At 45.8% G+C, this 24,440-nt stretch overlaps 1 protein-coding gene and 1 long non-coding RNA gene across 3 annotated transcripts; one reads left to right on the top strand and one right to left on the bottom strand.

The window, feature by feature from the left end:
• Positions 1–1,003: 1,003 nt before the first annotated feature.
• On the top strand, positions 1,004–9,811 carry LOC146668943 (uncharacterized). 2 transcript variants are annotated; one of them, XR_014912018.1, is made up of 11 exons: positions 1,004–1,045; positions 7,436–7,461; positions 7,772–7,856; positions 8,005–8,037; positions 8,130–8,219; positions 8,631–8,702; positions 8,811–8,899; positions 9,012–9,114; positions 9,362–9,471; positions 9,551–9,603; positions 9,711–9,811. It is a non-coding gene; the product is annotated as an uncharacterized LOC146668943 (long non-coding RNA). The 2 variants fall into 2 exon arrangements; XR_014912017.1 differs by lacking the exon at positions 1,004–1,045 and adding an exon at positions 6,479–6,974 and having other exon boundaries at positions 7,060–7,461.
• Positions 9,812–13,874: 4,063 nt separating this feature from the next.
• On the bottom strand, positions 13,875–23,028 carry LOC146668942 (uncharacterized). Its single transcript, XM_085408256.1, has 5 exons — positions 22,161–23,028; positions 21,796–21,892; positions 21,309–21,422; positions 15,820–15,983; positions 13,875–15,486 (listed from the first exon to the last, which is right to left on the bottom strand). The coding sequence occupies exons 1-5, from the start codon at positions 22,514–22,516 to the stop codon at positions 15,024–15,026; spliced, it is 1,194 nt and encodes a 397-aa protein (XP_085264382.1). The 5' UTR covers positions 22,517–23,028; the 3' UTR covers positions 13,875–15,023.
• Between the last annotated feature and the right edge of the window lie 1,412 nt (positions 23,029–24,440).

Here is a 24,440-nt window from a genome sequence, read left to right as displayed (position 1 = left end):
CTTTTGCCCTTCTCCCCCGTCCCTCTTCTCAGCTGTTTCTCTTTCCCTCTTTCTTTCTCCCCTTCTTTCCCCCAGTCAAGTCAGTCCCGTATTCATTAAGTGAAAATAAAATAAACAATAAAAGGTGAATCAAATGGACCATTACGGCAAGGCTGGGATGGTCAGTTTGGTAAAGTAAATCCGTTGGGCATCTTTCTTTGCCCTTAGACAACAATTCTGATGCAAAAGAGCCAAACGGGACAGGCCAAAAAAAAAAAAAAAAAAAAAAAAAAAAAAGAACGAAAGACCATCGTACGTATCATAAGTTTACCAGTCTCACAAATCGTCGCCATAAATACACATTCGTTAACCGTTTATTAATAGGACCTTTGAGCTCAACGGTAATTAATTAGCAGTGGAAATAATTTCTGGTTCGCATCACAGAAATGTAGCAGTGACAACAATATTGTATGCTGTAATCGTACTGGACAATTAGTGATACAAAACAACTGTTTTATCCTGTGAATAAAAGTATATGTTTTTGTCAATGTACCATAATAACAGAAGCGAAACGCAATATTGTGTCAGGACAATTCACTATTTATGCACAATAAACAAAGGAGCGACAATTTCTGTTCAGCGCCAGACTTGCTTGTAACCTATATCACCAATTATGTTAAGAAAAATGACGCATTAACTACAACAGCAGACTGACCTGTGTGGGAATGCTTGGAGCAGACTAACCTGTGAGCTGGAGGGTTCTGGGACGTTATATTTGGTCTTTGAATGGCTGCAATCCAGGCCATCCGTCGCCTCTTTGTTACTTCGGAAACACGGCTCGAACAATTGGACGATCTGATTTCCTCGTGTCAGCGTTGTTCCCACATCATCATAATTAATGTTGTTCCAGGTTCAACATTGCAAGTGACCAATCACCTTCTTGTGACGTCATTCCTTTGCGACTTCGAAATACCGGCCTTCGAGTATTTCGAAATACAAGTGAAGAAGCGAGAAACCGCCGCCACCGAATTTGAAGTCAATTTAGGATACTTTCCTTTAATAAACGGTAAGCATTATACATATGTTCCTCACTTGGCTTGCTGTTTGTTTGCTAGCGATAGGCTACTTGACGACAGCATTAGCTAACCAGTGTTCTCTAGACCAGCGTTCCCCAACTTTTTGGGTGTTTCATGGCCCGGGGGTTGGGTCAGGCAAAATTGCAGTAGCTTCCCTGATCATTTTACAAACATAAGTGAAGAGAATCTGGACTAAAAGGCCTAGACTTATGGTTGTGTGCTGAATCTATGAATCAAACTATCACCTGAAAACATAATTAACTGGTCCATAGCTGTGAAACTGGACAGGAGTTCTTGATTCTATGGAGATTAACAGTAATCCAGAAATTTACAAATTTGTCCTGGGTCATTGTGTAAATGTTGTCCCTGGGACAAAGTGTAAATGTTGTCCCTGGGACATCGTGTAAATGTTGTCCCAGGGACATCGCGTAAATGTTGTCCCAGGGACATCGTGTAAATGTTGTCCCAGGGACATCGCGTAAATGTTGTCCCAGGGACATCGTGTAAATGTTGTCCCAGGGACAAAGTGTAAATGTTGTCCCAGGGACATCGTGTAAATGTTGTCCCAGGGACATTGTGTAAATGTTGTCCCAGGGACAAAGTGTAAATGTTGTCCCAGGGACATCGTGTAAATGTTGTCCCAGGGACAAAGTGTATATGTTGTCCCTGGGACATCGTGTAGATGTTGTGTCAGGATCTGACGGTGCCCTGACCGGTCGACCTGCCGGTGTGTGTGTGTATATCTGTGTGCGTGTGTATGTGTCTCTCCTGTCGCTCTGTCTTCCCCTCCGGCTCTGCTGTGATGTGTTGGGGGGTAGCCTAGCAACGGGCTACCTTCGACCCGGAGGTGCTGTCGCCCGGAGCTGCCACACCTACAGTCAAGCCACCAGCTGCTGCCAATCAACTTCCATCTTCAGCAGGGCTACTTAATGGTGTGGCTGAGCGACAGACAGCGCTGGAGTATTGCACTAAGCCTGGTAGTGTCGTTGAGTCGCTAAACGTTATTGTAGTGCTGTCCGATCGTCATACTCATTCTGCTGTCGTGTGTGTGTGTTCACCCAGGGATTGACGGAGGATTCACGGACACAAGGGAAGCACCTGGAGGAGAGACGGGCACTCATTACTACGCACGGGCTTACACGGAAGGAGGGACGCACTATCACCACTGTCGCACATTTGAACTGTTGTCACCTTGCTGCACTGTAAATAAATGCACTGTCATTATTTCTGAGCTCCGCGCCTGAGTCTACTCTCTAACCACCGTGACAGAATACTCCAGCCAGCCATGGACTCAGCGGACTCAAACCCAGTTCAGCGAGAGCTCTCTGTTCAGGGCGAAGTTTTGGGCCGCCATGAGAGCATGATGAAACACATCATGACGGAACAAACAGCGATGCGACAGGTGCTTGCAAACATTCAAGGTGTGTTACTCACCGCGCCTGGCACCTCAGCTACAGTTCCACAACCCACTCCATCAGTAAGTGTGGCTGCAGCTTGCCCATTACCTCCTTCGCCTCCACCACCTCCACCTAGGCGAGAATATACATTACCGGTTCCGGAGAAGTTTGATGGAGATATAACAAAGAGCCGAGGCTTTCTGATGCAATGTTCATTGATTTTCAGACAACAGACACAGGCTTACGGCTCAGATTGTGCGAAGATCACGCTTATGGTGGAATTGATGACTGGCCGGGCGCTGCAATGGGCACAAGCCGTTTTAAATATTCAACCGAATATCTCCTACTCGGATTTTCTGACTAAGTTCCGCTGTGTGTTTGATAAAGGAACGGATGCAGATGGCGCTGCTAATCGTTTGTTTACCCTAAAGCAGGGACGTAGGAGTGTCGCGGATTTCTCCATTGACTTTTGGATCCTAGCCGAGGAGACGGGCTGGGCGGAGAACGCTCTCCGGGGAGCCTTCCTGAACTGCCTAAACGAAGGACTCAAACGTGAGTTAGCTACGAAAGAGCTACCTAAGCCCCTTAGCGCTTTGATTAATATGTGCATTCAACTGGATAATCATATGAGAGAGTTTGGGAGATGGGCAGGTGAAGGACGACGGCCGGCAGGGGGCGCCGATGCGCCTACCGGGTTGCTTCCCTCTCACTGGTGAGAGGAAGAAGACGACCCTGTCGAGGATGAGGAACAGCCGATGCAGTTAGGCCGGGCTCGGTTCAGTGCTTCCCATCGGAGGAGAAGACAGCGCACGGGTGAGTGCTTCGTGTGTGGAAAAAGGGGACACTGGGCTGATACCTGTCCGAAGCGAGTAAAAGACTCCGCCCGCCAGTAGCTGTGGGGATACTGGCGGGTGCTACGGCTAACTCTGCTCCCCATCTCAGTTGTCCGGCTAAGCTGATTTTTCATTCCCTTACTCACCCGTGTAGCGCACTGATTGACTCTGGAGCTGAGCAGAGTTTTTTGGATGAATCGCTAGCTCGAGAATTAGCCGTACCCATTGTTCCTCTCCCTGAACCTCTCCAGGTTTCGGCTCTTGACGGCAGCCCTCTGACTATGGTCACTCACCGCACTCAAACCATCACACTCACCCTCTCTGGCAATCACTCGGAGCAGCTCAGTTTGTTTCTTTTTAAATCTCCTGATGCTCCCCTTGTATTGGGCTATCCCTGGCTGCAACAACATAATCCGCAGATCGACTGGGCCACGGGCCGTATTTCGGGGTGGAGCGGTCGGTGTCATGCTGTGTGCTTGCGCTCCGCGACTTTTGGTGCGACGGTCGCTGGCCCCGCGGAGCCTGTTGCGCCTCCTGATTTGTCTGGTGTTCCGCCTGAGTGTCATGACCTGGCCCAGGTTTTTAGCAAGGACAAAGCCTCTTCGCTTCCGCCCCATCGCCCGTACGACTGTGGCATTGATTTGATTCCCGGCGCCCCCTTGCCCACCGGTCGGCTTTATAGCATCTCCAAGCCCGAGCGGGAGTCGATGGAACGGTACATTAATGACTCCTTGGCGGCCGGCATCATTCGACCCTCCACTTCCCCTTTGGGCGCGGGCTTTTTCTTTGTCGCGAAGAAGGACAGGTCGCTCCGGCCGTGTATCGATTTCCGGGGTTTGAATAAGATCACGATCAAGAACAAGTACCCCTTGCCCTTGCTGGCGTCCGCCTTTGAGCTTCTCCAGGGCGCCACGGTTTTTTCCAAATTGGACCTCCGCAATGCTTACCACCTGGTGCGGATTCGCGAGGGGGATGAATGGAAGACAGCGTTCAACACTCACCTTGGGCATTTCGAGTACCCGGTGATGCCTTTTGGGCTCGCTAATGCCCCTGCTGTTTTCCAGGCTATGATTAATGATGTGCTGCGTGATCTCATTAACCACTGTGTTTTTGTCTACCTAGATGACATCCTTGTGTTTTCCCGGAGCCCGGCGGAACATGTGGAGCATGTGCGGCTCGTGCTGCAGCGCTTATTGGAGAATCGCCTGTTTGTGAAGGCTGAGAAATGTGAGTTCCATGTTCCAACTGTGTCTTTCCTGGGCTTTGTGGTGGAACAGGGGCGGCTGCGTGCGGACCCAGCTAAGGTCAAGGCGGTGGTTGAGTGGCCGGTGCCTAGGAATCGCAGGGAGTTGCAGCAGTTTCTGGGTTTTGCCAACTTCTACAGGCGCTTCATTCGCAACTTTAGCAGGATTGCCTTGCCTCTGACTGCCCTTACCTCTCCCAGGTTGTCGTTTCAGTGGTCTCTGGACGCTCAGCGGGCTTTCGCTCAACTGAAGGCTCTGTTTTCGTCTGCGCCTGTGCTGGTGCAGGCTGACCTGGAGCTCCCATTCTTCGTGGAGGTGGATGCTTCTGACTCGGGGGTGGGGGCCGTTCTCTCGCAGCGGGTGGCCGGTAAGATGCGTCCCTGTGCCTTTTTTTCTCGCCGGTTGTCGCCCGCAGAGCGGAATTATGATGTTGGTGACCGGGAGCTTCTCGCTGTTAAAATGGCCCTGGAGGAATGGCGTCACTGGCTGGAGGGGAACAGTTATCCAGTGGTGGTGTGGACTGACCACAGGAATTTGGCGTACCTCCGGGCTGCGAAGCGCCTTAACGCCCGACAGGCCAGGTGGGCCCTGTTCTTCGCTCGCTTTGACCTTTCCATCACTTACAGGCCCGGGTCTCGCAACGCCAAGGCTGATGCACTGTCTCGACAGTTTGCGCCTGAGGCCGGGGGCGATGGGGAGGACTTGCCCATCTTGCCTCCCTCTTGTTTCGTCGGCGCTTTGACCTGGGAGATTGAGCGGGTTGTGCGGGACGCCCAGCGGCGGGAGCCGGATCCTGGCACGGGCCCGGGGGGCAAGCTGTTTGTTCCTGCGTCGGCCCGCGGTAAGGTGCTTCAGTGGGCTCACACCGCCCATTTTGCCTGCCATCCGGGTAAGAACCGCACCGTCTCTTTCCTGCGCCGGTTGTTTTGGTGGCCCTCTCTGTTGCGGGATGCTGGGGAATACGTGGCGGCTTGTCCTGTGTGTGCTGCGAACAAGATGCCAACCTCGCCGCGTGCTGGCCTCCTACGCCCTTTGCCTGTTCCCATGCGTCCCTGGTCGCATATTGCTCTGGACTTTGTTACGGGACTGCCTCCGTCCTCAGGCAACACTGCTGTGCTCACTATTGTTGACCGGTTTTCCAAGGCTGCCCACTTTGTAGCCCTGCCGCAGCTTCCTTCTGCTCTGGAGACGGCTCGCCTTCTCACCCAGCATGTTTTTCGGCTCCATGGCATTCATCGGGACATCGTGTCTGATCGTGGTCCCCAGTTCACGTCCCGGGTGTGGCGGGAGTTCTGTGCGGAGCTGGGGGCTCAGGTCAGCCTGTCCTCGGGTTTCCATCCCCAGACCAACGGCCAGACGGAACGGGCTAATCAGGCACTGGAGGCTATGCTGCGCTGTGTAATCTCCTCCAACCAATCGACGTGGAGCGGGCAGCTCGCATGGGTGGAATATGCGTACAACTCCAGTACGTCGGCGGCCACCGGTGTGTCCCCGTTCGAGGCGTCCTTGGGTTATCAGCCCCCGCTTCTTTCCATCTCTGAGGGAGAGTTGGCCGTTCCTTCGGTCCAGCTCCACATGCGGCGCTGTCGGAGAGCGTGGCGCGCCGCCAGGGCAGCCCTCTTGAGGACGGCGGCCCTGAACAAGAGACTGGCCGATCGCCGCCGCGTCCCGGCACCGGACTACCAGGTGGGCCAGCGGGTGTGGCTCTCGACCAAGCATGTTTCTCTCAGGACTGAATCTAGGACTGAATCTAGGAAGCTTGCTCCTCGGTTCATTGGCCCGTTTCCTGTCCAGTCTGTGTTGAATCCGGTGACGGTTCGGTTGAGCCTGCCTTGTAACATGCGAACTCACAATGTTTTTCATGTCTCGCAGGTGAGGCCTGTTCGGACCAGCCCGCTGTGCCCGCCTCCCGGGCCCCCGCCACCCGCCCGGATTATCGACGGCGCCCCGGCGTACTCCATCACCCGCATTATGGATGCCCGGCGCCGCGGTAGGGGTTTTCAGTTTTTGGTGGATTGGGACGGGTATGGTCCGGAAGAGCGTTCCTGGGTGCCGCGGTCTGCGATTCTCGATGATGCCATGGTGAGAGAGTTCTGCCGCCGGCACCCTGACAAGTTTGGTAGGTCGCCGGGTGGCTCCCATTAGAGGGGGGATACTGTCAGGATCTGACGGTGCCCTGACCGGTCGACCTGCCGGTGTGTGTGTGTATATCTGTGTGCGTGTGTATGTGTCTCTCCTGTCGCTCTGTCTTCCCCTCCGGCTCTGCTGTGATGTGTTGGGGGGTAGCCTAGCAACGGGCTACCTTCGACCCGGAGGTGCTGTCGCCCGGAGCTGCCACACCTACAGTCAAGCCACCAGCTGCTGCCAATCAACTTCCATCTTCAGCAGGGCTACTTAATGGTGTGGCTGAGCGACAGACAGCGCTGGAGTATTGCACTAAGCCTGGTAGTGTCGTTGAGTCGCTAAACGTTATTGTAGTGCTGTCCGATCGTCATACTCATTCTGCTGTCGTGTGTGTGTGTTCACCCAGGGATTGACGGAGGATTCACGGACACAAGGGAAGCACCTGGAGGAGAGACGGGCACTCATTACTACGCACGGGCTTACACGGAAGGAGGGACGCACTATCACCACTGTCGCACATTTGAACTGTTGTCACCTTGCTGCACTGTAAATAAATGCACTGTCATTATTTCTGAGCTCCGCGCCTGAGTCTACTCTCTAACCACCGTGACATGTTGTCCCAGGGACATCGTGTAAATGTTGTCCCTGGGACATTGTATAAATGTTGTCCCAGGGACATCGTGTGATAGCTTGTTAATAATGGAATGAAAATTATTGATTGTTATTAACTTGTGAAAATGAAGTGTAACAAATCCACATGTTATGTTCTTACACCCTTACAGAAACTGTGACTCCTTCACAATGTCAGGTAAATGTCAACTCATGTTGAATAATCAACCAATCAAGCCTTTTATTATCACATGCAATGTTACACGTACAACTGCAATGAAAATTTCACCCCCTTCTGACCATACATATATTGCTTAAACATCACATTGGGAAGACAGGTCGGAAACAGTTAGGAAGGTCAGAAAACAATTTAATTAATAGATGAGGAGGAGAGGAGGAGAAAAAAGAACTACAACCAGACAAAGCTCCTAGAAGACTGAAATGGATGATGGTTGCAGCATGCAAAAAGAAAACGATATCTGTTGACTACAGCATATGCTTTCTCACAGATTACCTTGTGGGAGTAGCTGGACCAAACTCTATTGTATTTCAAGTTTGAAATCCCTGTTTGACCAGACTAACATTTCAGATGAGGTACCTCTTGACATAAAAATCCTTTTATGTTGTAATAAAACTAATGTTAAATTCTGCTTTAAATACACTTTATTGTACAATTTACTTAATGAATCGTATTCCTTAGTTCTGTTTTTATTTATATGTATTTATTTATTTGTTTTATAAGGTAATAGATGGCCTAATCTATTTGCAGTGTGAGGTATGTTGAAAAGCTTGTTTGATCATAATGACATAGCATGTTTACGTTTTTTGTAATGTATTTGAAAACATGTATTTATGTTATTTTTATAGAATTTCCCTCACATTTATCCAATACCAAGCCAAATCACTGGAAAAATTTTGGATGGGTCCACAAGAGCACAAAGTGCATACTTTTTGAAGGTATGACTTGGACTGTGGTAACTATGTTCTTATCACAAAGGGTTTATAAGTTGCCACTATAAACAAACAGCATTTTCCAAAATTGAAGCCTTGTCAGAAGAACCTGAAAAACACCTTTCTGAAACCTTTTCTGTGTAAAGACTTGTTCAAAAGCAATGCACACAGATTAAAACATTTCTGTCTTGGCCAACTGATAAAGAACACCAAAAATTGAGTGGTGCGTGTTGAGTCTGTGGTCTTGATTTGTTTTGTGCACACTATAGAAATTAATTAATGTAAACAAAAAATGACACTTTCTATATGTTTGTGTATCTGCAGAATTAATTACAAGTCTCACCTGACAAGCTTTTGCAGTTTTGCAGTGTCATTCTTGACAGAAAAACATACTTGTCACATTCTTTTTATTTCCAGAAAAACATCTTTCAGATGTATGAGAAATTGATTGGAGCCTGTCTGGAAAACGGCAGCCACTGGACCTTGTTTGTAAGTTGCACAGATTTTGCACTCTCTCTAGTGCATGATACTTTTCAGTGTCCCTCATTAGGAAAGCTCACGGCCCAAGCCTACCATATCCATCTTTTTACAAAACAGTTTTGTGACATACCCAAGAGGACCATAGTCTATATGAATTCATTTGACGAGTCGGAGGTCAGAAAAAGTGCGGTGTTGAAAAACTGGAGGTAATTAATTAACATATTTAACATAACATATTTAATTTAATTGAAATCATTACCGAACGTGGTTATTGATTTCTCTATATGCTTTTTATTTGTAATAACTGCGATCTCTCAGCTCATTTGCTTCAGCAAGAGGCTGCACTGGAGAGTGGACCTTGTCACATGTGAGCCACCCACATCAACAGGATGGGAACTCATGTGGAGTGCATGTCGTCATGGTACTGAAAACTATAGCTTTAACCTATATAAGTAATGTTTACATTTTTGCCTGTTCAGTTTTTAAAGCCTTAGAGGCAGGATGGTAAAATCTCAATTTTTTTTGTAGATTGAACCATTTCAGCAGTAATGCTTTGCTTTGGTTGCTCTGTTTTTTTTTTCTCGGGGGGGGGGGGGGGTTAAAAACAAACAAACATTTCTTTGTTAATCTAATTCTTTTTGTTCTTTTTTTTTATTCTTCTTCGTCAGTTATTAGTTTGCCCAATCTCCCATTGACGGTAAAACACAAGTGGAGGAGTACAACACTGAAATCCCAAAGCTCAGGTCCCGACTTTGCCACTACTTATTTTCCACAATAGGTAAAGATAAAATTAGCTGCCTTCTTTTTCTCTAACATTGGAAAATGTAACTTGTACTTAAACAAATTATATTTTGCAGATCGAACTAGGAAGTGCAGTCAGTGCTGGTGTGTGATTGCAGCCAAAGACCGGGTACACTATGACATGTCCTTAGCCATATAGATTGTTTATTTAATGGACTTTGTTCATTTGTTTTTTGTTTGTTTATTTCTTCTTCTTCTTTTTTTTTTAATTCACAGGTGCAGTGCCAGAAATGTGGTGCATACAAGCACATGCGTTGTTCAAAGTCTGTTTGTGGCATCTGTATCTTCTGTGAGAGTAAGTCACAATATAACTAAACAACGTCCAAAAATGTTTAAAGTGAAAATTTTTTCATAATTTTGCCTTTGCACACCAGGACTGTGTAATTAAAGTGGACGTTTCAAGATCCAGTTTTTACACAAAACTATTTTAGACATAACTGTGTCGTATTGTGGGGATTTCCCAACACAATTAAATTGATATAGTGCTGTTTATATCATTCTTCGTTATGTAACAGCACAGTGCAGCACAGCAGAGGGAAAGGAGTTGTGCAGCATAGTGGGTGGCTATACAGGAGGAGCAATAGAAGTAGCCAGTGAAGAATGTCATCAGGGAAAGCATCAGGCAGCGAATGACAAAGGAAAAGTTCCTAAGGGAGAGAACATCTGCAGCAAATCGACAAGTAACAGTGAGATAGGAGGACTGACAGTCAGAGATGAAGGCACACAGACTGAAAGAGATGAAGGCACACAGACTGAAAGAGATGAAGGTACACAGACTGAAAGAGATGAAGGTACACAGACTGAAAGAGATGAAGGTACACAGACTGAAGACAACGAAAAAGAAGCAGAAGTATACGGCACAAGTCTGAGTACAGATAATGCTGCTGCTGATGATGTTGACAGGATCGATGCAGATGCAGAATTTCAAACTGATTCAGAAGGAACTAGTACAGTTTACAGAGTGCATGGTCGCTTATCTGTACCAAGCTCAAAAAAGAAAACCTACACAATAACAGAAGACGAGATCAAGCGCAGAATCAACGCAGAGAACATGTCAGTTCATGTTTTCAGAGGTTTGATTGGGGTAGGTATACATTTCGTGATTTTGATGTCACCTGAAATAAATCCGGGTTACTCGTATCAATGAAGTGACAATGTGGCTGGAAGTTGTGCATTTGCTGCAACATATACACAATTACACCATGTAAACAAAAGCATTTAACTTTGTGCGCGTGTGTGTGTCTCTCTCTGCTCTTTTGGTGTTTGCACTTTTTCTTTTTTAGGGCCGTAAAGCCAAACTGCCCGCAATGATTCTTGACAGGCCTAAGAAGGCCAAAACTAAAGTAACAGTGTTTAGTGTTCTGAGTGAAGAGGAGGCTGGGGAGCTAGCCCTCGGGTTTGCCGGAAGATTGGCCTGCGATGTCACAACAGACATGGTCTGTAAAGGCATCGACCATTCAAGTGCTGATATGACAAAGTAAGTTAGTAAAACAATATGAAAGTTGTATCTTTTTTGGTATTATTTGTCATTTCCCCGTATTTGGGTTATTGGTGTAACATTGTTAATCTTACTTTCTAATAACAGACAGACTCTTCTCAAAATCCAACACAATCTTAAACATGAGCTGACTGATTCCTCAACCTTCAGTTTGCTGACACACACCTTTGGCCCCGCTGCACTGGATTCTGTCATTTCATTCCTGTGTGAAAAACTTGATCTTGTCTCTTAAATAATGAAACCTTTTGTGACTTTTGTTTGTTCTGTAAATCAGAATCTTGAAAATTGTTCACTGTTGTTCTAAGTTTGTGTTAACTATTTGGCAAAAATGATTGGTTCCTAATCCAAACAGCATAATGACTGTTCTAAGACATATCTTAAAAATGCTACAAAGAAAGAAAATTATCACATATGTTTCAATATGAATGTAATTGTGTCACACTCGGTTTGTAGTAGCTTTCCTGTTTTATTTTGTGAGTTTTGGTATGTTTACTCTGTTGTCATTTTTATTTCCCTTGTTAGTTTTACTGTATTTAATTAGTCTGATTTAATAACTTATAATTATTTACTTTCCAGTGTGTATATATGCTCCTCGTTTGGATTATTGTTTGTTTGAGTTCTGCCTGTCTTTTCTATTAAAGATTTGGACTTTTGGACTATTAGTGGACCTCGTAGGTTTTTATTCTGTGCAATTGGTAATTGACTGGGTTTAATTTAGTGGCCTGGAAAACAGGCCCCAGGGGTCTGGTCATTTTAACCCCCTGAGATCCGAAATCTTCCACAGCAGCATTTTTAATTTCTCTTTGATATTTGGGCCGATTGGGACCCGATGAATGTAAAAAGAAAGAATTACCAGATTTTTTTTTTTAACCTAATTTTTGTTTCTGAGAAAAATGAGAGCCACATATGAGGACATTAATTTGAAATTTCGATAGAACAGTTGCCGTATAATGTCCTCGTAACTGTATATCAGGCACTTGTTGATCAAGATTTAGTATTTGGTCTAAATAACCCAAAATGTGATGTCCACATGTGTGGACGCCAGGCTGGAGTAAAGTGTTAGAGCTATTTATACCTATGTAAACTTTTATACACTGGTTTTTACCTGTCTTGTTTCAGAAAGGTTTAAAAGGGTAATGTCCACAGTTTATTTGTTTATTTATTTGTTTGAATTCAACATATTTTATTAAAGTAATTGAGCTTGAACACAGAAAAAACTGAATCAAATAATCATAAAATCAAATCACTTGCACTATACTGAAGTCTAATCTACTCTGAGCTAATGCCGGTTTCCAACACTAATGATCGGGTGAAGGAGAGAGATGAGGGTGTGCACGGCCACTGGTGCTCTTATCCCTGTTCTGTGTGATACAATCCAACAGGAAAGCAGTCAAACCCTTGGACATTAGCCAAGTTAACGTTCACAAATATATACACACAGAGGAACTCTGAGCCCCAATGTCAGCATTAGCACAAACATGCCACTTCATACCAAATCTCAGTGTGAGGTCAGGTGTTAGTCTCATTCCATTACTCTGGCTATATTTTCTTACTCATCATTACTATTAAACTTATACTTAGTCATACTCTAAATTACAATTAAGGATGATTAACTATTAACAAAATCACACCCCGATAACTCTGTTATTACACTTTGTATTTAATCATAAAAGGCTGGATGTTGAAACCTTTTACTTCTATTTTGTATGAGCCAGGATTCTCAACAGCTGATACTCTATGTCCAAAAAGCGACAGGTATCGTTTTATGGAGCAAAAAACTTAAGAGCGCATATTTTATAAATAATACCAACAATTGCAAATGCAGACCTTTAATAGTAATAAGTAATCCTTTATTTATAATACATAGCAATATAAAAATAGTAACATATGAAAATATTACAATGGGCACAGATGAATTTGTTAGATTTGTATTGTTGATTCAAATTCAAATTCAAATTCAAATTTTATTTGTCACACACACACAACCATACACAGTATGACATGGGGGTGAAATGCTTGTAGCTGTACAATGCCCGACCATTAAATGACAGAAGAAAAGTTTTACAATATTTACAATTTACTACAAAAATTTACAAATTAACTTAGGAATTTACAGTAAAGAATGTGCAAATAGCAGAAGAGATTATAAAGATAAGGATTATAAATTATAGGAATTATAGGATTATAGGAAATGTGTGGTGGTGTGTGTGGTGACGTGTGTGAGAGTCCAGTCTTATAGTGACGTGTTTGGGAGAGTCCAGTCCTACACCTGGTTCAGGGCCCGAATAGCCTGGGGGAAGAAGCTCCTCCTCATTCTCTCTGTTTTGGCCTTAAGGGAGCGGAAGCGCTTCCCAGACCTCAACAGTGAGAAGAGTCCATTGTTGGGATGGGAGAGGTCCATCATAATCTTCCTAGCTTTGGACTTGCACCGCTTGGTGTAGATGGACAGCAGGTCAGGGAGCTCTGATTGAATGATGCGTTCTGCCGAGCGCACCACCCTTTGCAGATCTCGTCTGTCCTGCTTGGTGCTGTTCCCAAACCAGGTGCAGATGTTTGACGTCAGGACGCTCTCGATGGTGCAGGAGTAGATTGTAGATTGATTGTCACAGTAGTGATAGACACAGTAGATTGATTGTCATTTATGCTTAGAAATATTTACTTATATATGCTTAGAGTTTTGTAATTAGTTGTAGATTGGTAGAGGTTTTGATCCTTGATAGTCTGCAAACTTTGTGTGTATTAGACAGCACTTTGGGAGCATGAGAGGTCATACCGTGTCTTATTGTTTTATGGTAGGATTAACGTAGTTGCGTCTGTTCTAGTCTAAGTGCTCTTTGTTTAGATGAACTGCAGGACTTCCTCACCGTGTTATCTAGGATGAACCATCTAGGGTGAGGGGGAGGCTACCCTCTTCCTGACCAAGGATGTTTGACCCTTTGATCAGCAGTCCACACACACACACACACACACACACACACACACACACACACACACACACACACACACACACACACACACAGGCAAGGTACTCTTTGTGTGTATGTAGACGTCATATGTTAATGAACTTATGCATATTCATGTAACCTCAATAAAAGAACAGTGGTACGGGAGAACGGACGAGAGCAACTGGGGTCAAGCGAAGGAACGGTGCCTGTCCGGTTCTCTCCCGTGCACGAGTAACATGAAGAACTTTGCCTACTTGTGTCTTGCTTTGCAGTGTAATTATATTGCCTTCAACGTTCCAGCGGATGGGTTCAAGCTACAAACCTATCAGAATTTGTATCAAAAACAGCAACCAAGCCAAAGTAATGAATAACACACATAAATAACAACTGCTTGAGAGAGCAAACAATTTCTTTTCATCTGTTCCTTGGCAGAAAGTTAAGACAGCTTTAGGTTTCAATAAACAGAAGTAATGGATGCAGTCCCTTTGAAATGTCACACAAAAGTCTACTTGTGCATATACTTAGCTTTAACTCTTCTCTTTTTTGTTTTGTATTCCAAAAGGTTTTCATTTTCTCCAGAGGATGTCTCCCTTTCAGTGGTTATCGACTGTTCACATTCATTTTCACAGACTGTTGGAATGTCGATGCTGGCCGAACGTTTCTTGCTAGAATGCAATGGCCTAATTTTGCGTGCATTATCTGTCGTCTTTATTTCGTACTGGCATATACTTTTGCCTACTTCTTGTTTTGTTTTTAAGACATTTGTATGCAGTTCATCTATCATTGCAGTAATGCCCTCTGGAATGAATGCCCACTGTTTAACTGTGTCTAAAACAGCATTTAGTTTTCCAACCGCATCTTCTGTGCATTTTTTGTCTGTGCTTTCAACTACAGGAGTGTCATTCAAAGTTGATAGAGGACTTTTCAGAGAGTTTTTCATTTGTTTAAAATGGCTACAAGCCACCTTCAAGCAAGCACATGTGTTATAGTGAGAGAACGTACAACAAGTGCACTGAAGTGTTTCAGCCGATGCAAAAAAACCACAGATTTCCAAACAAACTTGGCATTTTTATCACTTTCAAGTCCTCACAGTGTACAAAGTAATGCCTTTCTTTCACTGCAATTCTTGCCAAGGTCTGTTTCCATGTTTGGATAGATGTCATTGTCAACCTCTGCTAATTTTGCAAGTAACACTAGATGCTTGCAAAGAAGTCCTCGTAAGCCATATGTACAGTTGCAGTAGGACTCAACAGGGCAGACATCATACACTATGTCTTCTCTTGACTCAGATGGGACTTGATATGCATTAACTCCATGGCTGTTCTTGACTGTAATTTTAAGAGCCCAACCACTTTCCATCAGTCTTGAAGCAGAGTCTGAAACTTGAGACAAGGTGTCAGCAAACCTGTTTTTCATGCGGCCCACATCTTGCAGGCTTTTTATGACTGAGAAGTAGTCGTCGGCCTTCCCTAGGAGCACTTCAATCAGATCATCCAGACGCTTATTCTTGTAGCCAGATAAAAACTGGTATTTCAGGCGGTGGAAAAATCTGAAAAACAGTTATTTGAAATGATTAGTAACTGTAATTGAAGGAATTTAAAGTTTTAATCAAGACTGTATTATTTTAAAAAAAAATTGGAATACCTATTGCACACGTCTTTTATAAAGGAATGCTCTGTGCCGGTTTAGCTGATTTAGGCAAATCCACCTACTCTGTTTTTTGTTGTGATAACATAAAAAACGCTGCTAGAATTTAAAGGATTTGCCTAAAACCTGTTCTGGCAATGACATGAAGAACCTACTTAGTTTAGCCTCTTGGATTAAAGCATAATATCTTTTTTTCAGCAATACAATCGAATGAGATCAAAATAATAAATCATACCTTTCAATCACATTGTTTGTTTCAGAACGAGCGTGACTGAAGCGACGGCCGTAGTCACACCACATGTGGCCAATGCCTTCCCAGTGCTTCTGAAAATACTGGCACACCAAAGGGTATTGCTTAAATGTCTGGCAGAACTCTGCTGATGTGGCTTTAAAGTCGTCCTCCTAAGAGAATTGGATGCAACAGAATATATTTCAATCCATTTAACAGACCTATTGAAATCTTTAATATTATGTATTGAAGCCCTTTTCCTTTTATTGAATAACATTAAGAATTTTAAGTTATTAATAATATGTCGTGTTTTTGTATTAAGAAGCAATTATTTCTTCCCTTACAATGGCTAAGAAGGAACACTAAACCTATAAGCATATTTGGTTTCAGCATCTGTCTGTGAAAGAATCCCACTCACAAGTTCTACTGCACAGTGGGTGACACAATGATGGTCTGCACAGCTTAAGTACTTGTTTTGATAAGCAAGATAAGAAGCCAGTTTTAGAAATTGTTTCAAAAATCTATTTTGTATCTCTCCGTAACTTTTCTTAGCAACTGAAAGTTATTATGCTCTTAGTGTAATCAAGAAATCAAAATGTGAAATAGACAAATTACACTTACAGATGTGCATGTCACGGAAAAGAGGGACCCAGGCGCGGTTCTTGCTCACAGAAACACAGTGCGTTTATTTACAGTGAAACAGACAAGTCCAACAATCCATTCAAAAGTGCAATTTTCCAATCGTGCTCGTCCCTTGCTCCCAGTGTGTTCCGTGTAGTAACTCCCTTAGTGTGTGTGCTCCCCAACTCGCTTCTCCGCTCGCCCCTCCTGGAGGAAGAAGGAAAATCCAGCGTTAGCCACACGCTAGCCGAATAACACACTCACACTGCTCGCACAGACTATACCAGCTCGGAGTAATAATCCCACGTCGACTGTCGCCGCGAGTCCAGGTTAAATACCCCTTTCTAGCCTGGAGGAATGATTACGAACCACTGGTCAGGTAATCAGCTGCAGGTGGGCCGGCAACAGCGAAGAGGGACTCCCAATGACGACAGTCGCCAGGACACGCCTCTCCCACGGCGCGCACTTCCGTAAACAACCCCGAGGGCCAGGGAGGGAGAAGCAAACACACATACAGAAAACATAAACACAAGCAGGGTCGTCCGGAAAGGGCCGTCCGACCGTGACAGTACCCCCCCTCTAACGGGAGCCCCCGGGCGACCTGGCAAACTTGTCCGGATGCCGGCGGCGGAATTCCCTCACCATGCGATGATCGAGAATGGCAGACCGCGGCACCCAAGAACGTTCTTCCGGACCGTACCCCTCCCAATCCACCAAAAACTGAAAGCCCCTACTGCGGCGCCGGGCATCCATTACGCGAGTAATGGAATACGCCGGGGCGCCGTCGATAATCCGGGCGGGTGGTGGGGGCCCAGGGGGTGGGCACAAAGGGCTGGTCCGGACGGGCCTAACCTGAGAAACATGGAAGACGTTATGTACCTTCATAGCAGGCGGAAGGGCCAGCCGGACCGTCACCGGGTTCAGGACCCCCTGGATGGCAAAGGGGCCAAGAGACCGAGGGGCCAGTTTCTTGGACTCAGTCCGAAGAGGGATGTGCTTGCTGGAGAGCCACACCCGCTGGCCGACCTGATAATCCGGAGCAGGAGTGCGACGGCGATCCGCCAATGCCTTGTTCCGCTCGGCCGTTCTCAGGAGTGCTGCGCGCGTGGCCCGCCAGACCCGACGACAGCGCCTAAGGTGGTGCTGGACCGAGGGAACCGCCAGCTCTCCCTCAGAGATGGAGAGGAGAGGGGGTTGATACCCCAGCGACGCCTCGAAGGGCGAGAGTCCAGTCGCTGATGACGTGCTTGCGTTGTGGGCATACTCCACCCAGGCCAACTGCTCGCTCCAGGTCGCTTGGTTCGATGATGCGACGCAACGCAACATGGCCTCCAGCTCTTGATTGGCCCTTTCGGTCTGACCATTAGTTTGGGGGTGGAACCCGGAGGACAAACTGACCTGAGCTCCCAATTCTGCACAGAACTCCTTCCAAACCCGCGAGGTGAACTGAGGGCCACGGTCGGAAACGATGTCCTGGGGTATGCCGTGGAGCCGAAACACATGCTGCGTCAGTAACTGGGCCGTCTCCAAGGCAGAAGGGAGCTTGGGCAGAGCAATGAAGTGGGCGGCCTTGGAAAAACGGTCAATAATGGTTAGAATGGAGGTGTTACCTGCAGAGGGAGGCAAGCCGGTGACGAAGTCCAGGGCGATGTGCGACCACGGGCATTTTGGAGTGGGTAACAGTCACAGGAGGCCAGAAGCAGGTGAGTTGGAGGTTTTGTTCCGTGCGCACACCGGGCATGCCGCAACATAGTTCTGGACATCGAGAACAAGAGAGGGCCACCAAAACAAACGTCGTAGAAAGGAGACAGTGCGATTTTTACCTGGGTGGCACGAAAACTTGGCAGTATGTGCCCAGTGAATGACCTGACTACGCGCTGTGGCCGGAACATAAAGTTTCCCTTTCGGGCCCGTGCCAGGGTCGGGCTCCTGTCGCTGGGCGTCCCAGACCACCTTTTCAATCTCCCATGTTAGTGCACCCACAATGCAGGTAGGGGGCAGGATGGGTTTTTCCTTCTCGTCCTCATCGGTCACGGGTGCGAACTGGCGCGACAACGCGTCTGGCTTAGTGTTCCTAGAACCGGGCCTGTAAGTAATGGAGAAGTGAAAACGAGTAAAAACCAATGCCCACCTGGCTTGTCGGGCGTTGAGATACGCCAGATTTTTGTGGTCCGTCCACACCACGAAAGGCTGCTCAGTGCCCTCCAGCCAATGTCGCCATTCCTCGAGGGCCCACTTGATGGCGAGCAACTCCCGGTCGCCCACATCGTAATTTCTCTCGGCCTGAGACAACCTGCGGGAGAAGAATGCACAGGGATGCAACTTGCAGTCGATCCGTTGGGAGAGAACCGCCCCCACGCCCGAATCGGACGCGTCCACCTCGACGACGAAAGGCCGGCCGAGGTCCGCCTGGACGAGGACCGGAGCCGAGGAAAACAGGTGCTTGAGCCGATCAAACGCTTGCTGGGCTGCGGAGGACCACTGGAAAGACAACTTAGGAGAAGTTAGGTTGGTTAGAGGAAGTGCTACCTTGCTGAAATCCCTGATAAAGCGGCGGTAGAAATTGGCGAAGCCCAGGAACCTCTGCACCTCCTTGCGGGTCTTGGGAATAGGCCATTCCACTACGGCTTTGACTTTGGCCGGGTCAGCTCGCAAACGCCCCTGTTCCACAATGAAACCCAGAAAAGAAACAGTTTCCACATGGAACTCACATTTCTCCGCTTTCACAAAAAGGCGGTTCTCCAATAGGCGCCGTAGGACCAGACGTACATGGTTGATGTGCTCAGTCTGCGACCTGGAAAAAATCAGAATGTCATCCAGATACACGAAGACAAAATGGTTAATAAAGTCCCTGAGCACATCATTAATCAGGGCCTGGAAGACCGCAGGGGCGTTAGTGAGACCGAAGGGCATCACTAAGTATTCGAAGTGCCCCAGGTGGGTGTTGAAAGCCGTCTTCCACTCGTCACCCTTGCGGATGCGAACCAGATGATAGGCACTCCGAAGATCCAGTTTGGTGAACAGGACTGCCCCCTGTAATAGTTCGAATGCCGAGGCCAGCAGGGGGAGTGGATATTTATTCCTAACAGTGATCTTGTTCAGCCCTCGAAAGTCAATGCAGGGACGCAGGCTCTTATCTTTCTTCTTTACAAAGAAGAATCCTGCTGCCAAAGGCGAAGTAGATGGGCGAATAATGCCTGCGACCAGAGACTCCGTTATGTAGCATTCCATGGTCTCGCGTTCCGGTTTAGACAGACTGTAGAGCCGACTTGCTGGCAGGGGAGCGCCTGGGAGTAGGTTGATTCCACAGTCGTAAGGCCGATGTGGGGGCAAAGACAACGCCTTACTTTTGCTGAATACCTGGCCGAGGTCGTGGTAGTCGGCGGGCACCAAGGAAAGGTCGGGGGGTGAGGAGCTTTTCGCAGAGGCGGTCCCAGGATTGTCCGGGACAGCGGCAAGTAAACATTGTTCATGACACCGCGTGCTCCAGCCAGTTACACACCCTTTGGCCCAGTCGATTTGGGGGTTGTGATGTTGGAGCCAAGGAAATCCCAGTACCAGTGGGGTGTGGGGGGCTTTGAATACCAACAAACTGATTTTCTCAGAGTGATTTCCCGAAATAATGAGTGTAACCTCCTGAGTGCGATGTGTGACGGAGGCTAGATGGCCGCCATTTAAGGCTGTTGAGGAAGGCTCCACGCAGTGCTTTCTCCTCCCAGCCCGACTCCTCCGCCAGGATCCAGAACTCCACGGAAAAGTCAGCAACACTCCTCCTACCTTGCTTCAGAGAAAACATGCGATGACCTGCAGCATCCGAGCTAGCGCCTTTATCAAACACACAGCGAAACTTGCTGAGAAAGATGTCATATGACACAGAGGGCTGGGTATTTAAAACTGCCTGAGCCCATTGAAGCGCCCGCCCAGTCATAAGTCGCACCAAATAAGCGATTTTAGCAGAATCAGAGGCAAAGGCACAAGGTTGCTGTCTAAACACAAGAGAGCATTGCGTCAAAAAACCCCGACTCCTCCCCAACTCGCCGTCAAATTTTTCAGGTGCGGGGAGTGAGTACTCTCGCTGCCGCGGTGGAGGTGAAGGAGGAAGCGGACAGGCTGCCGCGGCTTCCAGCGAAGGGGCGGGCTGCGTTGGAGCCGTATTAGGTGAGGAAATCAACATACCTTTAAGCTCTGTCATGGCTTGCAGAAGCGCGGTTTGTTCCTTTGAAACGTGCTTCAGCATTTCCTCGTGTCGCTCCAAAACCTCCGCTTGGATAGACAGCTGGCGTGAAGCAGAATCCGCTGGGTCCATGGTGGTGGGATTATTCTGTCACGGAAAAGAGGGACCCAGGCGCGGTTCTTGCTCACAGAAACACAGTGCGTTTATTTACAGTGAAACAGACAAGTCCAACAATCCATTCAAAAGTGCAATTTTCCAATCGTGCTCGTCCCTTGCTCCCAGTGTGTTCCGTGTAGTAACTCCCTTAGTGTGTGTGCTCCCCAACTCGCTTCTCCGCTCGCCCCTCCTGGAGGAAGAAGGAAAATCCAGCGTTAGCCACACGCTAGCCGAATAACACACTCACACTGCTCGCACAGACTATACCAGCTCGGAGTAATAATCCCACGTCGACTGTCGCCGCGAGTCCAGGTTAAATACCCCTTTCTAGCCTGGAGGAATGATTACCAACCACTGGTCAGGTAATCAGCTGCAAGTGGGCCGGCAACAGCGAAGAGGGACTCCCAATGACGACAGTCGCCAGGACACGCCTCTCCCACGGCGCGCACTTCCGTAAACAACCCCGAGGGCCAGGGAGGGAGAAGCAAACACACATACAGAAAACATAAACACAAGCAGGGTCGTCCGGAAAGGGCCGTCCGACCGTGACAGTGCAAGCTTTCAGCTTACAAAAGAAAGAAATGATTTCATTTCTCTTTTGGGTGTTAGAAAGCCCATGGACCCCGGACTCTGATTTTGAAAGCCATCGATTAACAGCCTGTGAATGTAAGAGAAAAAAAGTTCATCTGGAGAGAGAGACAGAGGAGCAGCTGTACAAAAAGCATAAAAGAAAGCTGACATCCAAAAATAACTTTGTCACTCACTGGACAAGAGGACCTGTGCATTACAGAAATCAACCAGGCAAACATATTTTTAAATGTCAAAAAGAGCTTTGGGAAGCAGCCACCAGAAGATGAGTGCACTGTGGTCTTAAATGGATGGACAAAGTCACTCAACATTTTATCCCTTTATATTCATTAACCTGAGTAGGTGAATATCACAATGAGGCAAATCATAACAACAGGACCCTGTTGTAAAAATGTGTTTCAGGTGCATCTTAGACAATGTGAAAAGAAAACAATGTGGTTTACCTGCAAGACATGGTACCAGCATAGAAGGATAGCTGACTCTGGAAAAACCTTCTGCAAAGCATTTATTTCCGCAAAGTCTTTGTCAACCATAAATGCTCTACAGAAAAAAAGAAAACACTAAATGAGATTAAACAGTATGAAAATGTTTTTGCTATCTCAAAGCACCACTTCAATGCCAAATTAAACATTTCAACTCACAAGTAGATGTATAAAATACTGCATACAGCCTATAGGAATAACTTTAACAACTGGAAAGGAAAGTTTTTTGCAGCCCATGCTGCAGCTATAGCATTAGATTCTGGCATGTTATAACTTTTTTGAAAAGGAATTATTTCAAAATTAATAGCTGTCAATGTATTATTTACCTCGGGGAAGTTGGGAAATGCTCACAAACTATTCCAAGTACAGTTTCCAGGGTTTTCTGACTTTCGTTGCTGACAATAGCATAGGCCACAGGGACTCCATGCCCATGATCATCTCTTACAACAAGTGTGAATAAGGGAAATGAATACTGGTTAACGCAGTGCGTGGTGTCAACAAATACTAACTGTTTTGCATAGTTCTCCATGTTTGATTTCATTACAGGTGTCTGCAAAACAATCATTAGTTCTTGGTCAGATGTGTATGGTTGATAGAAGAGAACATGTTCTTGATGTTTTCCATTAAGTAAGGTATGTACACTTTGACTGTCTCCACAGTTAAAGTGCTTCTTCCTCATCATGCAGGTTCTAACACTGTCAATGTCACGTGGTGTGAAAAAATGCTCTCTGTTGTGAAGATCTCTGTGTCCATGTTCTTTGGCCCATTTATGACATTCGGTTAGTATGATGGCTGGCTTAGTTCCAAGGGAAAGCAGTTCCTCAATCTTCCTCCTCAAATCACTGGAAATATTGTTGAAATGTGCGTCTTTTGGGTCCGAAGGATCATGCCCATCATGCTTATCATATGTACGCTGCACGATGACTGTGTGGTCTTTCCAACATTTGAGTACTTTAAATGAAACATAGGCCTTACAGCCCACTGCTCTGTAGCTGTTTCGACTTTTTTCCCAGCTCTGATGCAGTTGAATTTGTAATAGTCTCTTTTCCTGTCTTTACCTGAGGCAACATTTAAACATTTATAATGTCCATGAAGGGTTAATGAGTTCAATTTTTCTAACACAACACTGAATGGGTCCTCCTGGCATTGTGACACATGCACACAAAGTTGTGTATCTTTTCCAGTTCTTTTTTTTTCGTCATTCAGAACACTTCTTCTAATTTTATCGTCCATTTCTGGTGGAAAAATAACGAAGGTTTAATTAGTCAATAATAATTAATTCATTTTAACTTGTTTTGGGGTTTTTTGCAATACAATGTAAATATTAAATATAATATTAAAAATATATATATATATATAATATAAAACAAACAGGGGCTAAAAGAAGCTAAACTTTCATATGGTATGTCTCTGGCAACTTTAACATGATGTCCCTGGGACAACTTCTACATGATGTCCCAGGGACAGTTGTACGTGTAACATTGCATGTAAAAAGGCTAAAAAGGCTTGATTGGTTGATTATTCAACTTGAGTTGACATTTACCTGACATTGTGAAGGAGTCACAGTTTCTGTAAGGGTGTAAGAACATAACATGTGGATTTGTTACACTTCTTTTTCACAAGTTAATAACAATCAATAATTTTCATTCCATTATTAACAAGCTATCACACGATGTCCCTGGGACAACATTTACACTTTGTCCCAGGACAAATTTGTAAATTTGACGTCACTAGCCGTGTCTGGGTCTAAACTCCGCTGCAGGTCCATATATCAAACGATCACTGTGGCATTACTGAGAGTTGAAAACTGTCTAAAGTCTTTCATCTTTAATAAAATGATCAGCGTTCTGCTCTACCAGGTGTAACAATTGAGTTTAACATCCAGGCATCCATGAAAACGGAATTTATGACATTTAACGGAGTTAGAAGTTAGCAGGAACTTAGCTCGCTAGCTTCTATCTAAATACAATATAGCATGTCCTGACTGCGGGGTTTTGGAAACAAATTAAAACGTACAGCTCTGTTATCACTTCCAGCATAAATGAAGACAGAAAACTAAACAGCAGTGACGTTTGTAGGGTTACTGAAGTTTGGCTAGCTGGTATATAATGATGTGCTACGTGACAGCTAGCGACACAGCTATGTTAGCATAATATAAACAAGCTAACTTTTTTTCCACTCGATAAAAGTTAACGTGAGTGTTCTCGGTGGTCAGGAACAAATGTAATCGCATGGCAGGATGCTGTAAAAGGACCAAACTTCAGCCAGGAGAACAACTGAGATAATCCATCCACAATACGAGGTTAGTCATTCATATACTGCTGCATGGGTTGGGCTGTAGTTATATCCTAAGGTTTTAAAAACTGAGCTTAAATAAATGATTAGCGGTAATAAAAGCCGAGGGAGGTCAACAGGGATCACTGACTGTTTTAGGAGCTTTTTGAGATTAAATAGAAGAAAATACAAAACATTAAACATGTTAACAACACAAAAGCCATATTAAACGCAGACTACTTTAGACCCGGAAGTAGGATTCGTCACGTCATCACTTAAAGACCGGATAGCGCTTTACACTACATTCAGTCATCCACCCACTGGTGATGGCA

This window comes from Rhamphochromis longiceps, linkage group LG6 (genome assembly GCF_057381845.1).
Source record: "Rhamphochromis longiceps isolate RC_006_pf linkage group LG6, R_longiceps_female_GT1.1, whole genome shotgun sequence".
Classification (NCBI taxonomy): Eukaryota; Metazoa; Chordata; class Actinopteri; order Cichliformes; family Cichlidae; genus Rhamphochromis; species Rhamphochromis longiceps.
Note: the sequence above shows the minus strand (reverse complement) of the source record. Positions and strands in the feature narration are given on the sequence as shown.

Bases quoted from the DNA above. Each gene is read 5' to 3' on its own strand.
- LOC146668942 (XM_085408256.1), bottom strand. From the start codon at position 22,516: ATGATGAGGAAGAAGCACTTTAACTGTGGAGACAGTCAAAGTGTACAT. The intron at 21,893-22,160 runs GTAAATAATACA...TTTTTTCTGTAG, and splicing joins CATTTCCCAACTTCCCCGAG to AGCATTTATGGTTGACAAAG. The intron at 15,984-21,308 runs GTCGGACGGCCC...TTCTCTTAGGAG, and splicing joins TGAAAGCTTGCACTGTCACG to GACGACTTTAAAGCCACATC.